The following is a 15,562-nucleotide window of genomic DNA, read 5'->3' on the forward strand; positions in this document are numbered from 1 at the left end:
GAGTTCTATTTTTACAATTTTTCTTATTTAATTTTATTGTGAAACAGACTTGAAGATATAGGCAGTGTTATCAAATGATTAGGCTAGAATAATTTTCTACTTTTCCTGTTAATTTGTCTCAAGCATATTATCCATTGAAATAGGAAATAAACAGCAATTCCTATAAAATTCATGGAAAGCCATGGTTTTGTTCCTACTGGTGGGAAAAAATTGTGCAAATAACTTCCTTTTATGTTTCTTCAGCTTTTATGAAATGCAGTAGTGAAGGAACAGCCCCGGTTATTGTCTTTGTTTCCAAAATGTTTGCTGTTGATGCAAAGGCATTACCACACAATAAACCAAGGTAAGAAAATGTAACATTTAACTTCCTGATCTACATAGATAGTTTTAGGAAGAAAAGTTATGTTGCAAGTGTGGATAAATTGGTTTAGACCTGAGAAAATAATTCATGAATTCTTGAGATGCAGTAAAATCTTTTCAGCAAGTAGAGATTTTCTGAATGAGTTTGAGATGATTTGTTTAATCATATTAGTTTTAGAAGTTTTAGCAAATTTGGTGAAGACTAAAAAACACATTTGCTGGACAGTAGTACTTTTGTCCAAATATATCATCCTAATGCATGCATTGTATGCTGTTTCAGGATGTTTCGTTGAAAATATGATTGACTTGTAATGCTTTCTTAGTTTTTCAGTAAGGCTGTGGTGGCATGATCATAACAGCTTGTGTTTATACCAAGAAATGCTTCCCATCAAATCTGGCATAATTGCTAAGTGACCATCCAGTCCATTGCAAGTGCAAAATAAAATGGGTTAATTAAAGTAGTCTAAACCATGACTAACTTTTTGCAGTGAACTGAAAGGCATTAATGCATTTCAAAAGATTTTCTTCTGGGAGGTTTGGAAGATTTTCTTGTTACAGCTTTTTATTGTTTAATGACCGTCTTATTTTCTTTGAGGGACAGATCCTTCTTGATTTCGTTTCCCTGACATACTTAACTGCACTACTTTTAGCTGAAGCCATCTGCTTTTTTTACAGAAGAAATGTACTTTTCTGTTGAGTTTATAAGAATGGGGTTCATCTCAATCTTTCATCCCTCTAAGCCTCTGGAATATTTTCAGTAGTCAACTTCTGTATTAACTGGCCATTTTATGTTTTTCTGGGATTGTCACTGTGCAGTGAAGTCATATAGAAAATACTAACCTTTCTACTAAATTAGACTGATTTTGACTGTTAAATTGTTGTGCAAAAAATGGTACTGTTCCTGTAGTAATGTTTGAAAGCTTTATTACTATCTTAGGTTTTTCACACACTTCCTAGATTTACTTCAGTTTTTTCTTACCACACTTATCTATGAATCTTCCACCAAAAATCTTTCCTGCACTAAGTTTGAATTCAGGGAAAAGATGCATTGCATTTATGGATTGACCAGACACTAGATGGTGCAGTTTTGCTTTGAATTCTGTCCTTAAATGTGTCTGAAACAAGAGTTCTTGCTCAGGTACTGGTGTAGCACAGCAGTGCCATTCCTGCTTTGTCTGCTTTCCTGGATATATACTCTAGTTACTGGAGAAGACTACACTGAGGCCATCACTTTCTGGCTGTTCTATCACTGATAATGACCTGTTCTTTTATTTGTTGGGAGGATTGAGATTCTTTGACATGGTGAGGATGTAACATAGAGGCAAAGATGGCTTTTACATACACCAGACACAGAAAGCCTTGGATGTATTTTCAAGTTTTTAACCAAAATTTTGAAAAAAAGCTAGCTACTGCAAGTCCTGCTTTGTTTTGTGTTGTGGTTTTTGTTTTTTTTTTCATTCTGTGTCCGTTGCTTATGAGCACTTTGCCTCATAGATAAACTCTCCTTCCATGTCTCCTCCGATATTCATCTTACATTTTTCTTAGTGGGTTTTTTCTATTCTCCTTAGTCATCCCCCACCAGGAAGAGAGCTATTTTACGTGTGTTGTTATATGCCATGTGTTAAACCTTTATTCTCTTAAAAGAGAGAAAAAGTTCCCCAAATGGACAAAAGAATATTTTGAAGAAATTTACCAGGTATTATGGTTCATAATATGTGTATGACGAGCTCAGTTTTTTTGGAAAATGATGCATTCAGTACAGAAGCTTATGCACTGTGACTTGTTGGTTGTATTTTCTCCTTAGATAAAAAACCCACGCTGCTCTCAATTTTATTGGTTTTCAGAACACAAATACGATTGCATTTTTGCACTCTGATACATATTGTGTAACAAATCTGTAATTCTGGTCATCAATCTGGTTTGAAAAACTTAAAGATGTTTTCTGAGTTGAGTGAAGGATTGCAGTTGACTGATAGTCCAAGTAATGCAGAGCTGGTCCAAAATTCCAAACAAAATTTAGATAAAATAGGCTTTCTGAAGTAATATTGCAGAGAGTAAGGACTGTCCTGGGATTATTTCTGGAAGACGTTAGGCATATTGATGATGACTGTAGACAATATGTCCTTTCTCCTTGTTTATTCAGTAAATTGAAAATTGTAGTGTCTTGCACTGTAGTTTGTGTGAAAAGTATTTCTTGCTAGCCTTAATATTAAATTATTCAATTAGTTACTAAATGGCTAGCATTAAAATGAAATGACATGACTGTTTTTCTTTGAGATAACCAGGCATTATCAGCACCATGTAATTTTGCTGATTAGGTAGTATTAACAGTTTTGTTTTGAAGTGACAGTTGGATTCCACTTTTTGAAAAATAGTAATATAGCTAAGGGTGTTTTTCTTGATATTTTAATTGTTAATATTCTACAGGTAAGCTGTTCTTGAAGAAATCAGAAAAGGAGGTTAGTTTTAAAGAGGGAGGAAAGCTATCTCCATGAAACAAAGTATTTCTTTTGAAAACACAGCATTGTGTAAATGTGGTTCATAAGCACATGTTTTGAATTATATTGGCCACTGCGTGCTATTTACAGTTACACAGTGAAGATTGTGCTTAACAGAATGGAGTGATGGTTGTGTGGAGTGTGTGAGATCCAATATTTAAATCAGCATTCCATGAGGATGCTTCATAAGAATGCTTGAACATAGGGAGGAACAAATAAGTACAGAATGTTGATTAACAGTGGTTTCATGCTTACCTATATAAGAACATTAATACATGTTATATGTTCCATTTACATGTTAATTTTTAGGAGCCGTAACTGTGTTCTTGTGTATTCTGGTGTTTGACTGCTGGACCTATCAGCTAGGTTATTTGCGTCCTTTGGGGGGGTGGGGAAGGGAGTATTTTTAAGCATGTTAAAGCATGTAAAAAATCTGAGATTTTTCTCCGGTTTGGTTATTTGGGTTTGGGGTTTTTGGGCTTTGGTTTTTTTTTTGCAAGTTTGGCAAGACACATATTCCTCTACTTCCAGAGGAAAAAAAGTAGATCCATGCTGCTGTCTTTTTCTTTCTTTTTGTAAGGTAGTATTGGGTGATCTTACCTTTTTTTGTAAATTTCTTGGAAGCTGTGAATTGACCTTGCAGTTTTTATAGTTTGTCTTATTTCTGCCATCTGCTTTTCATACTTTTTAAGCATAGTTTGGGGAAAGCAAAAAGCTCTTCTAAGTCCAGGGTGTACAGTAAATGATAACGAAGGGTGGATTTTTAATTAAAACAACGTCCTTTGAGACTGCTGTTGGCAACTAATATCTCCTAGAAGGTGACTTTAAAAATTAATAGATTCTATACTAAAACCGCTATGTTTTTGCTTTTACTGTTTAAATAGCAAAGTTTGTCAGCTGTTATAACACTAGAATACATGGGAAAATAATTTGTGGTCAGGTTACAACAGGTTGGCAGTTTATATTTATCCTTCTTTGGAAAGATTTGAAACTTGACTTTTATATGGTACCAGTATGTCCCTGAGTTTTTATTAGGTTTTCTAAAGAAAGGAGAATTGTGCAAATATGTTTTGTCTTCCAGTTTCATCTGTCTGAACTTCTGAAATTATTTGCTAATTCCAATCAAATCAGACAAAGGTGTAAATTTTCTGAAAATTGGTGGTTGGGCAGAGTAGACAAATTAGGACACCTGATAAGAGAGTGTAGGGTGATCTTCTTCATTTTAGATATTAAAATAACCAAACCAAAACCAGTAGGAAATAGGGCCATATTGGCTTCTTTTGGAGCTACTTGCTTTATGTAATGAGGCCATAGTTATTTGATGATGTATGTGGTTATTTATTCTTAAGTATTGCTGTGTGCAGAATTAGGTGTTCATTCAGCATATGCTGTTTCTTTCTCTCTACTAGTGTTTTACATTGAACTGCAGTCTAAAACAGAATGGTTGAGTGTAGGTGTATAAATAAAAGCAGAGCCTGGCATTTAGGTACAGAGTATAAATGTTCCCATTTGCTCTTCCTGAAGTTCAGAATTCTGTCTTTATCTAACACAGTGTAGAAGAGAAATATTTAGTAATTAGGTACGATTGCTTTCAAGTAGTTTTAGCTGTTGCTATGTGTATTTGATATAAAATATTGAGAAAATGTGAATTGGATATCAGATGTTTGTTATGATGAAATCCTCTACTAACTTTCTAGAGCTTTCTGTATAAATGTCACAGTGATGTGATGCAATGACAGCAATGGGAGGCAAACCATATATGTTATTTCAAGTCCATCGTTCTTACAATCCTGCTGAATAATGTAAATAAACAGAGTACACTAAAGAAATTCCATTTCTGCTTTTCAGTGGTAATAAAGTGTATTGACCAAATAATCTGATATACTAAAATTATGTTTCATGACTGTACTAGGGGATATAAAATACAATACCCTTACCATTTTCTTCCGGATAATGTGAAAGGTACTTCTTTCTCCTCAGTCAGCTTGAAATCAGGATTGTTTTTTTTTCTTGGGTGTCACCATAAAAATAGGCACTTTCCCATACAGTTCTGCTTGCAATTATGATGATAATTGTTTCTTTGTTTTGTGGTACAGCTTGTTTGCATGTCTTAAACCAACAGATTGTAGTGTACTTTGTTTCCTTTCTAATGTTTCCTAAAAAACTGTATTGGAAAAAATGTAAATCCTGTGATTTTTGCCCAGCCTTCAGCTAAAAAGACCTTACATTGTCTTGATCAAAAGAAAAGAACACTTACAAAGCTCCAAGCTCTGTAAGAAATTACTATCTTCTTGCAAGTAAATTAATTTTTATGTTTAAAGGCAATATGACTTTCAGGGACTTCAGTGTGATCTGAACCCATCATTTTCTGTTTGCATTAGTAATAGTTTGTTCAAAAATGTAGTTAGTGCATTAGAAATTAATATGGCATGAGTCACCTGAACAGCCTGTCAGATTTACAGGCTAACATCTGAAGATGGCACCCAGTTATATAATTAAGTCATATATGCTTTTCAAAAATTAAAACCCCTACTTATGGTTGTTGTGAAATAAATTTCATTGTAACAGTATGCGTTTTAATCCAGCTAAGACCTTTGGAACTGATCTAAGAGAGGAATATGTAGTAATGGATGAAATTTGAAACTCTGGACATGATTTAGTTTGTGTAATTGTAAGCTTAAGAGAGAAAAGCTTGTAACATTCTGGAAGAGTTTTACTTCAAGATTCTTCTTTCTTTATTGCACATTTAGTATGTGAGATAAACCAAAGGTCAGTATATCAGTTAAGAGTATTTTTCATGGCAGTGTATGACCCCTTGATATTGGTATCTTAGTTTTCTTACATATTTCAGAATGAATGATAATTGCTATGTAATATAATACAAAACAGTTATCGAGTATTCCTCTTTGCAGGAACCCTGGAAGATTGTTGTATTAGATTTTATGTAAATTCTGATTTGGATGATTTTCAGTTGTTCATTTTGTGTATACACGTTTTTTCCTACTGTGAACTGCCTAGTGCTTTCAGTTGCAATAGAAAAGATAGGAAATAATCTTAGTACTTGTACATTAGTTTGTGAATGAAAATAGTTCCATAGACATTAAGCAATTTAATCCAGAAATTTATGAACTTCAGAAGGATTGGGAAGACCACTGGACATACTGTGTGCTGAATTGTAGCAAATAAGCTGCACTTGACAGAGCTGTCCGCAGGGATGCTGTTGTCAAGAAGTCTTCCAGTGCCAGATGGTGAGCAGAACAGCAGCCAATGATTTAACTAGAACTTAATTCTGAAGAGCAGAATCATGAAGAGTAATCCAGAAGATTCTCTATAAATTACTTGGATTTAAAGATGTTAACAGAAACTATCCCCTTAGCTTCATGAAGTCAAGCACGTGTCCGTGAGCTCATGGAATTTAAACTGGTAAAAACTGTATGGAGAGAAAGTATTCTCAGCCACTTCAAAAACATTGTTTGTGGCATAGGAGATGCATCACAGACACTTCTTGATGGTAGTACCAATGTTTTGGAAATCAGTTGATGTTCTGACTGTGGTGTTTCCTTTTTAAAAAGGTCTGAGGGTTAAAAGGTTAAAAAAATAAACATAACACTTTCCATAATAATCAGAGGCCACTTTATGTTTGGGGTTTTTTGTTGTGATTATTCACTATGAATTTTTGAAATGTTTTGGAATGAAGTCTGTCTTTGATAACATGGAAGGGTAGAAAAGCTATCATATTCAGAGGATTGATTGCATGAAGAAGTTTAGTTGTCGTTCAGTTTAAACTAAATGAGTTATCCCAGGGGAACATTGGAGTAAGGAAGTCAGCAGTAGCTTGCTTACATTACCTGAAACCTGACGCATTTAATCAACAATCTACTAAATATTAATAGTATATATATTACACCCTTTTCCACATTATTATTTCCATAGCATTTGTTTACCACATGGTTGAGGTTAAGATGAGTTAGTAATAATGTGGTTACCCATCTATGTCAGCTCTATTACTTGTGCCTGGTTCATGTGTATGGTGTCTGGATGCTGTAGCATCTCCGTGGAGGTAGGGACTCTCTTTTTCTTTCTGCTCCAGAATTTTCATTTACTGTTTTTTGTGTGCCTGCATGTTCCCATTTTTTTCTGCCAATATTATGAGGCTGTAGATCCTTTCTTATGGAGTGAAAAAAGGGGATAGAAGAAATATGGTATGGAAGAAGAGGAGAGAAGCTTTCTTCTGTTTTGGGCAGCATTTGTTCTAAATTGATTTCTCTTCTGATTGGTTTTGCCAACTGGAGAAATTTAATAAATCAGGGAATAATTTAAAACTGGTTTTGTTGCAGATCCAGTGGCTTATGTGCATTAATCTTGTTCTGTGTTCTGCTTGAGTGTGTTACAATTCTGTATAAGGATTTATTTGACAACATTATCTTTTTGTGGTTTCTAATGATACTACTGGGAGTGACTAATTTTATAGAAATTGATGCTGACAGAAACCAGGATGGAAGTCTAGGTTGTACCTACTCGCTAAAGTCCCACCCACACTCAATCTGCTTCTTATCAAATTGAGACTATAATTAACTGTGCTTATATGTATTATAACTTCCACAGGTGCATTCAGAATTTTAAGGTACCTTTAACATTTGTGATTAGGGCTATTTGACACCTGAATATACTGATACTTTTAAAAATACCTTGTAAAGGGAAAAAAGCGAAGAAACTTTTTTCTTTTACTCTCAGGTTTATTTACATAAAATAAAAGTATTTTTGGACAATAAAATGTGTTGGAATGCACACATATGTCCTCCTGTGTATACTATGCCATCATACATAGACTGTGTTTATGACACCCTTGGCTGTCTTATCTGTACTTTCCCTATCAATCTCTCTCCTTTGGGAATTTTTTCAGACATTCCAAACCCTTAAATAGCTTTGAACAGCTGCCTTCAGGAAAAAAAAAATCATCATAAAGTTTTCTTCTCCACCATCTGCTTTGCATTTTGTATTGTTAGGTCTCACTCTCTTTTGCAAGAAAGTAAACAAACCAAACAGAAATACCACACTCCAAAATTTCAGAGATACATACTCTTAATTCTGTCACAGTGATTAATAGATGCTTTTTTAAAGAAAAAAAAAGTTGCTGAGGAGTTTGTAGTGGCAATTTTGTCTTGCTTCTGCCTTTTCTATGACATGCAGTGTGTCTGTCCCAGGTTCTGAGTTCTGAAAGTCTGTGCTTCCGATTCTGACGTTTTATCCTCGGGGCCTCTCTTAGGTAGTTTTTAGAGAGATTTTTAGTTTGTGTATAGTTTTCTTCCTCTTTTGAGTTGAATGTTTGGATTCAAGGTAAGCATGATAACTGTGTTCAGAGTGATTTCCTCAAGTTCTAAGAATTTTGGTAAAATGAAGAGTCTCATTAAGCATTTTTTAAAAATTAAGTTTCTTGCAGAATGTGTTGTTTTCAGAAAAGCATCCATATTATGATATTAAAAAAAAAAATTAAAAAATCTTACTGGAAGTGAGTTGGTCTCAGACACAGAAGCTGTTCAGGGCTTTCCTCCCCTAATTAATCCAGTTAAGGGCAGAGTAAGCATCCAGTAAGTGTCTCTACTGGCTACACATAAAAACGTTGACCATTAAGTGATGGGTTTTTTCCTTGTTTGGGAGTGTGGAATAGTTGATGTGGGGATGTGATTCAAACTTTTTTTTGTAGTAGCGATCATACTTATGTGCCTGTTGTGTAAAGAAAAATTACTCTGTTGCTGTAGTGCTTCTGGTCATCAGACTGTGATTGATACAACTGACTGAAAGAATCCTAAATCATCTTAATACTAAGAACTGTTCATTGTTCTTGCCTCCATCATATGAGCAAATGCAGCCATAAGGACACACCATGTAGGTGGGGTTTTGCTGTGGGATTGTGTTCACCTTCTTGAGTTGAAGTCAAGATCTAACACTTTGTGATTGGTTTGTCCAGTTGTGTTGTACAAATGCGTGTTTTATGATAGAGAAAATTATTCTGTTTTTTCTCTTGAGTTAGAATTCCATTAAGAATGTTCATATAATACAAAAAATGCATTGGTTATTATTTTGGAAATAAATTATTTATTAATGCTGGAAAGCAATATAAATTTCCATTGCTCCCAATGGGGGGAAAAAAAATAATAAAGCATTCTAGTTCCATGAAAAAAATTATATCTGCATAACTTAATTATTTTTTCCTGCTTTTAAGCCACAGTGATAAAGTTGGGGTTTTTTTAATGTAGGCACCTGACAGCATGTTACATGAGAAATTGTGGATATTGAAATTACTAACCAGAATAAATTATTCTTAAGAGTATCTGTAATGATTATAGCAGGATCATAGGTTCAGCTCTTTTATATGGGAAATTAATAGAAACAGGGGAGGAACTGGAAAGGGAAGATGACTAGTATCTGAAATTAATTTCCTTGTTTGGACTTAATTAAATTAGAAGATAGCCTCATATCACAGATTTTTATTTAGGGCCAGATTTAAAAATCAAATGGACAGTTTTAGGCAGTGCTGTTAGACTTCATATATGTGTAACTCACTTTGCTGTTTAAAATGTTTGAAAGGAGTTGTGTATAAAAACAAGTCTGTTAATATTGCCTTTTGTAGGAATGATAATGTAATTCTTAAATTTTCATTATTTATTGCTTTAAATCTTATGTTAAAGCACTTTGTTTTAAGGCAGGGTTTACCAGTAAGTAGATGGAAATTGCATCAGAATATTAAAATCAGTTTTTGTTGGTGGTGTCTCAGTTTAAGTCTTTTGTCCTTTATGAACCTATTAACTTTATGGAAAGGTAGCTATAGCAAGCAGAGACTTTTCCCTGCATTTGAACACTTGCTGTAAAGAACACCTTAAAATAATAAAGGTACCACAAATAATTTAAAATGACAGTGTTTGGTCCCTATGTATTTGGAAGAAAAGTCTGGTTTTTTTCTAACTATCTTGGTATAGGTAAGCTTAAATTAGTATATTGTATGCTTAGTCTTAGCTGTCATTCTAGCTCAGGATAACATAGTGGACATGGTGTAAAAAGCAATTTTGAAAATTGGCTTGGATCTTTTCTGAAAAAGTAGGAATTCACACATCAGTGGGAGAAACTTGACTTATTTTAACAAAATAAACCGAAGCTTAACATGGTGGCATCTCCCTAAACATGGTAGAGGAAGAGTTTGCTAGTTCTAGCTGACTTAAAATACATAGTATCATGGGGACAAAAGGCATTCTGCATAAGTTTTTACTTATGCCAAATATAGTATTCTAATTATTGTGATTTAATTTATTTTAAAATAAATGACATTTCCAAATACTAATGTTTTAAAATACTATGTAGGCCTTTAACTCAAGAAGAAATAGCTCATCGGCGTGAACTTGCGAAACAAAGGCATGCAGAAAAATTGGCAGCAAATAAAGGAAAGGATCTGTCAGAAAAGCACCCAAGTGAAAATTCATTTGAAGTAACTGGGAACACTGGTGATATGAAAAGTATGTAATGTTCTACTATCTGTTTTTCTCAGAGGACCTTTAATAGTAGTGTCTAGGTGTTGTCAAGGGGCTGTGTACCTTACAAAGAATCATCCACATGCCAGTCCAAACAGTTCAATAGATGGAACCGAACGAAGAGTAAAGGAGGGATTTGTAAGAAGGCTGATGGTTCATAAATGCTGCGGTAGCGCCATGGATATCTGTTCTATGGCCTGAGAATGTGGTTGGTGTCTATACTTTGAGTCAGCAAAGCCAGGTGATGCTTGAAGGGTATGCTCTGCTGAAAAATTAAATAATTCTTACTCTTAAGTAGAAAGGTGCGGCAATTGACTTTTGCCCTTGTGTATGGGGTAGAAAGATTCAGGTTTGTTTAGCTTACTGCTAGAACCTTCTTACGGACTTGTTACTAGCATACTTTATGCCAATATAACTTTAATTCCTTTAAGCTTTTATGAGAGTAACTGTTTCATTAAAAAAAAAAAAACAAAACAGAAACAAACAGCCTAGTAATAAATTGGTACAAAAGCAGTGTATGAGCAACAGGAATGGATTATGAGTTACAATGGGGCATTCTTGCCATCTTGTAATGTGTCGCCAGATGTGGTAGAATAATATGTAATTGATTATTTTTTTTTCGCTTCAGATGATGAGGCAGAAACTGCTTTTATTCTTCATATATTTTTCTAACTTTGATTAGGTGAAGAGCAACATCTCACTGGTCAAGTAGAGATCGTGACCTCAAAGGCAATGAAACAGGAAGCAGACAACAAGGAGTCTTTCATTGCTTTTGCTAGAGTGTTCAGTGGCATTGTGCGAAGAGGGCAAAAGATCTTTGTTTTAGGACCAAAATATGATCCTGCTGAGTCTTTGCATAAGGTAAGAGGTGACAGTGAACTGTTACCATAACTTGGGATTCTTTTGAAACACTGATGACTTAACTTTTTACACGTTGCTCACTCAATAAATAAATAATAAGTTCAAATCAAAAATTCCAAAAAGTATCAAAGTAATTTAGGTAATTCTGGTAATAGCTGATTGTGTCCATAAACTCATTATAAACCTTAACATTTCCAAAATAGTTTAAGCACAGTGTTGTATTAGCTAACAATAAATCCAGTATGTGCATACTTTGATTCAAAGAAAACTTGTGAAGGAAAAAACAGTGCTTTTGGGGAACAGGAAGGTGCATAATAGTATTGAAAAAAATTGGTGTTTAAATGTTTTAAGATTATGATCATAGAAGTTCATTACTTATGAATTTACTTTAAAAAAATTGTTTTATCAGTGACAATGAAAAGTGAGCTAGGAGTAGTACACACCTAAACATTACCAAAGAAAGCATTGTTTCTTATTTTCTTGGTGACATTTGCTTGTTTGCCACAAGACTGGAGTTTTGGAAGGGGAAAAAAAAATTTTCAAGTATATGTTGATTTTTAATATCTAACTTTTGAAATGAAAATGCTTTAAAATGCATTTGTTAGCTTTAGAATGGAAGGAGGTCTTGAGGAAGAAGCTTTTATCAGCACTAAGTGATAAATATTCAACACTGGCTGTTTTACTTTGCGTAGCTGTCATCCCAGTGTTCTGCTACAAATGATCTGCCATTAGTACCTCATATGACTTGCTGTACGTTGGAGAATCTCTACTTGCTTATGGGAAGAGAACTTGAAGATCTTGAAGAAGTACCTGCAGGAAATGTTCTGGGTAAGATGTAACTAGTATTTAATTTCCTAGAGCCTGAATCCTTGTATCATCCAAAATACACTGAAATTGTTTTGATGTGATTCATAATAAGAAAACTTAAATAAATCTATGAATATTTTTAGGTATGTGTGTGCAAAAAATGAAGGTACTCTAATTAAGGTATGATTTCTGTGAACTTTGAATTGTGGTGAGGGAAAAGATGTGTGAATAGGAGAAAACTAGGGATTACATTAGCCTGTTATCTTCAGGTTGGAGTATTGCCAGGAATTGCCAAAGGTAGCAGTACGGTCTCATATTTTATAAATTGCAAGGATTATTTATAATATTTTCCTAACAGTGGAAATTCTGTAATATGACTTCTCTAGTGATGTGGAAAATTGTGGTTTTATTTATGGGTCTGCTTGAACTATGGTGCTAAAAATTATTTATTTTATGGCTGTGGCAAATTTTGCACTATATACACAGAAAAGGATCTAAGTGATAAGTCATCTTAATCGCTGAGTTATGCTCTTTTTTGCCAGATTCTGAGCTGCTTTGCTCTAGAGTATTAATAGCATTCTTTACTGGTTTTGTCCTTCATTTGTCTTTTTTTAATATCAAAATTAGTGGTTAGAATTTAGAAAGTGTAAACTTTAAAAATTATTTGATTCTTTATTTTTTCATTTTGTGAATGAAAATGTATGAATTACAGCAAAATATAAGATTTTTTTTTTCCTCATGTCTATCATCTGATTTTTAGCAATTTATAGTAAACATATAGTAAATTAAAAATAGGTTTATTCTGTCAGGATTGGATTTTGTTAATCAGGCAGTTAACCATGCTGGGCCTGGTGTTCAGAACCTAAGCAGCTGGTGAATTGGAAGCTTAATATTTTAAAATTCTGAATTATACCTTATTCTAGTCTGATGCCCAAGTTGACCATTTTCAGTATCAAGATGTATTAAGTACATGGTCTGTTTACTTCAAAAAAATGATTAAGAGTTTGGAGAGAAAAAAAAAAACCACCCCAAAACATTCTGCAGTAAAAGGGACAGGATATTGTCTTTGTGCTTGCCAAATAATAAGTAGTCCTGGAGCTGCCTCCTGCAGAGAAAAATGTATTGTAAGAATTATATTACGTCTTTAATGTTAAGATTTGGACCAAATTTCAAGAAACGTTTTTCTAACCAATTAGTTCTACGAAAAGGCTACTCTTCAGTGGGGTCTAGCTTTTCCATAAAGAAAAGCATATTAGTTGAGTAATACAAAAGTTCTAAATGGTGACACAAGATTTGTCATATTTAGAAAAATTCATTAGAATTCTAAGATGTTATTAACAGTCAGAGCTCTTAGCCAGACTATGTTTGGTATTTCATCTCTTTTTACCAGATCATTGTCTAGTCTCTTTATATATTGGCAAAACAGGTTTTCATTTTTACCTCAAACATACAAGCTCAGGTATATATGTGTTAGGTTTTTTTTTTTTAAATCTCATGTTATTTTAAGGAATTTTTAAAACTAGAAGCCCTAGATACCTTCTTGTTAATTTGTTTCTCCCATTTCCCTGTGAAACTGCATTGTTAATTTACATAAATTCAATAAACACCTTTACTGATTTGATGATGATTTACCACACTTGCGAGAAAATGCAATACATTTATATGAAAGGAATCTGTAGCAGTGGTGATGCAAGACTTTTATTATTCCAGTTAGTAACAATGATTTCTGTTTCAAAGGCCATTTATCTTCTAGCTTTAAACCATACAGCAGTGATTTCTCTCCAGCCATATAAGGAAATTGCTTGTAGATTATCTAGTAAATTAAGGAAGCATTTCTGAAAGCTCTGTAGTTTTACTCTGTATAATACAATTATTGCCATAAGGAACACAGTTAATCGTGACTGACTATTTCCACTTTAAAACTCATGGTATGGGGCTTTTTCAGTTTTTTTTTTCTTCATGGTTTGGGGGTTTTTTTGCTATTATTTATAGATTGTTTCTTACCACGAAGAATCTGCTTGGTCCTAGTGAGCAGCCTTTTTATTCTTTATACTGGCTTATGCAAAGGTTTAATGATCAAAGACATGTCTTGATACATAGGCTGTTTCACTGAAAATGAAAAGATTTCATCCCTTGTTCCTTGTGTTCAATTAATATTTACTTAAAATACTCATCTCCTTTTAATTGCTAAAAATCTGAAAAACTTGTGGTGAGATATTGTAAGAGGAAAAGGTAATGAAGCATACTGTATTGGAACTACAAAGCTGTCACACAAACAGAATTCAAGAACATCCAGCTGAAAAGCAATACCATGTCCTTGTCTAATATGCATAGCCATTCTGGCAAGCTTTGGAAGGTTATTTTCTGGTACTATTCTGAGTTCCTGGAAGTTAGGAGAGACAAACTGCTTTGCATTAGTTAATTTGTATTGCAAGTTTGCAGCTCAAATGTTTTGTCAAAAGTAGTTGTCAAAAAGCTTTAAGCAGTATGTCATTTTCGAGTAATATGGCAAACACAAAATGCTGCTTCCTTCCACATAGCTGTTTATAATTCACAATTTTTCTTCTTTACAGTCTTTGTGACTACCATACATTTTTTTGTAGTCCTTGAGTAGGAGGTGAAATATGATTTAAAACAAATGAAAAAGGTCTTGGGGACCAAGGATAATAGTCTTTGTAATAAATCTTTTAAAAATTATTTGTCAGAATATTCTATGAAAAGAGCAAAATTCTTGTCTCTGACAAAAACACCTGGTTTATAGAATTTGTAATTTAGAAGCAGTATTGATTTCTCCACTCTGAGAACTAAAATGAGTATGTGAACAAAATGCCTTTTGAGGAAAGAGTACTGTCTTATTTTTCACTTTTTTTTTTTTTTTTCTCTGCACTTCTGTTAGAGGTCCTGTGCCAGCAGACAGGAAATTATGCTTTGTAACTGGTACTAACTACTAGGTTCTGCTTTGCACTATGAATGAACAGAGACCTTGCAGGAGAAGAATATAGTTACTGGAGCCACAGATAAGGTTATAGTAGATTAGGTATGTGCCTTCTGGTTCCAAATGGCACTTGTATTTAGTTGAAACTGCTGAATGAAAAACATGATAGTCATTGGAATGGGCCATGAAAAGTATCTTGAGGTTTAATTTGGAAAAATGTTGAAGTACTGATCCAAAAATAAATCATGTGTAAATGTTACTGTTTCAGGAATGGTTTATTTTTCTGTATCGTGTCACAGGCCTTTTGCATGATAGGCAGTTGCTGAATTTGAGCATCCCTGTGGCCATCAGGCCTGACAGTCCTGGAAGTGAGAGCCTTGTCTTGCAAATGGTCCACCTACTACTTCTTATTGCAGTGCTAGCCTTCTCTGTATCACTCTGTTCTGTCTTAAGGACCATGTGAACTTCTGTACAGGCTTCACTTGTCTTGCAGTTGGGCTGATGCCTTATTATCTTAATAGAAACAGTGTTACCTGTTTTGTAAATTCTAACTAGGTATATCAAAATTGTGCTTAAAT

At 34.0% G+C, this 15,562-nt stretch overlaps 1 protein-coding gene across 1 annotated transcript in view; it reads left to right on the top strand.

The window, feature by feature from the left end:
* Positions 1-15,562, top strand: part of EFTUD1 (elongation factor Tu GTP binding domain containing 1) — an 81,091-nt gene that overhangs the window by 14,318 nt on the left and 51,211 nt on the right. Inside the window, exons 12-15 of the mRNA XM_010571934.1 lie at positions 244-343; positions 10,215-10,366; positions 11,064-11,242; positions 11,935-12,070. Coding sequence (XP_010570236.1) covers positions 244-343; positions 10,215-10,366; positions 11,064-11,242; positions 11,935-12,070 — 567 coding nt within the window. The remainder of the gene's footprint in view (positions 1-243; positions 344-10,214; positions 10,367-11,063; positions 11,243-11,934; positions 12,071-15,562) is intronic.

This window comes from Haliaeetus leucocephalus, unplaced genomic scaffold, assembly GCF_000737465.1.
Source record: "Haliaeetus leucocephalus isolate CR32 unplaced genomic scaffold, Haliaeetus_leucocephalus-4.0 Scaffold339, whole genome shotgun sequence".
Classification (NCBI taxonomy): Eukaryota; Metazoa; Chordata; class Aves; order Accipitriformes; family Accipitridae; genus Haliaeetus; species Haliaeetus leucocephalus.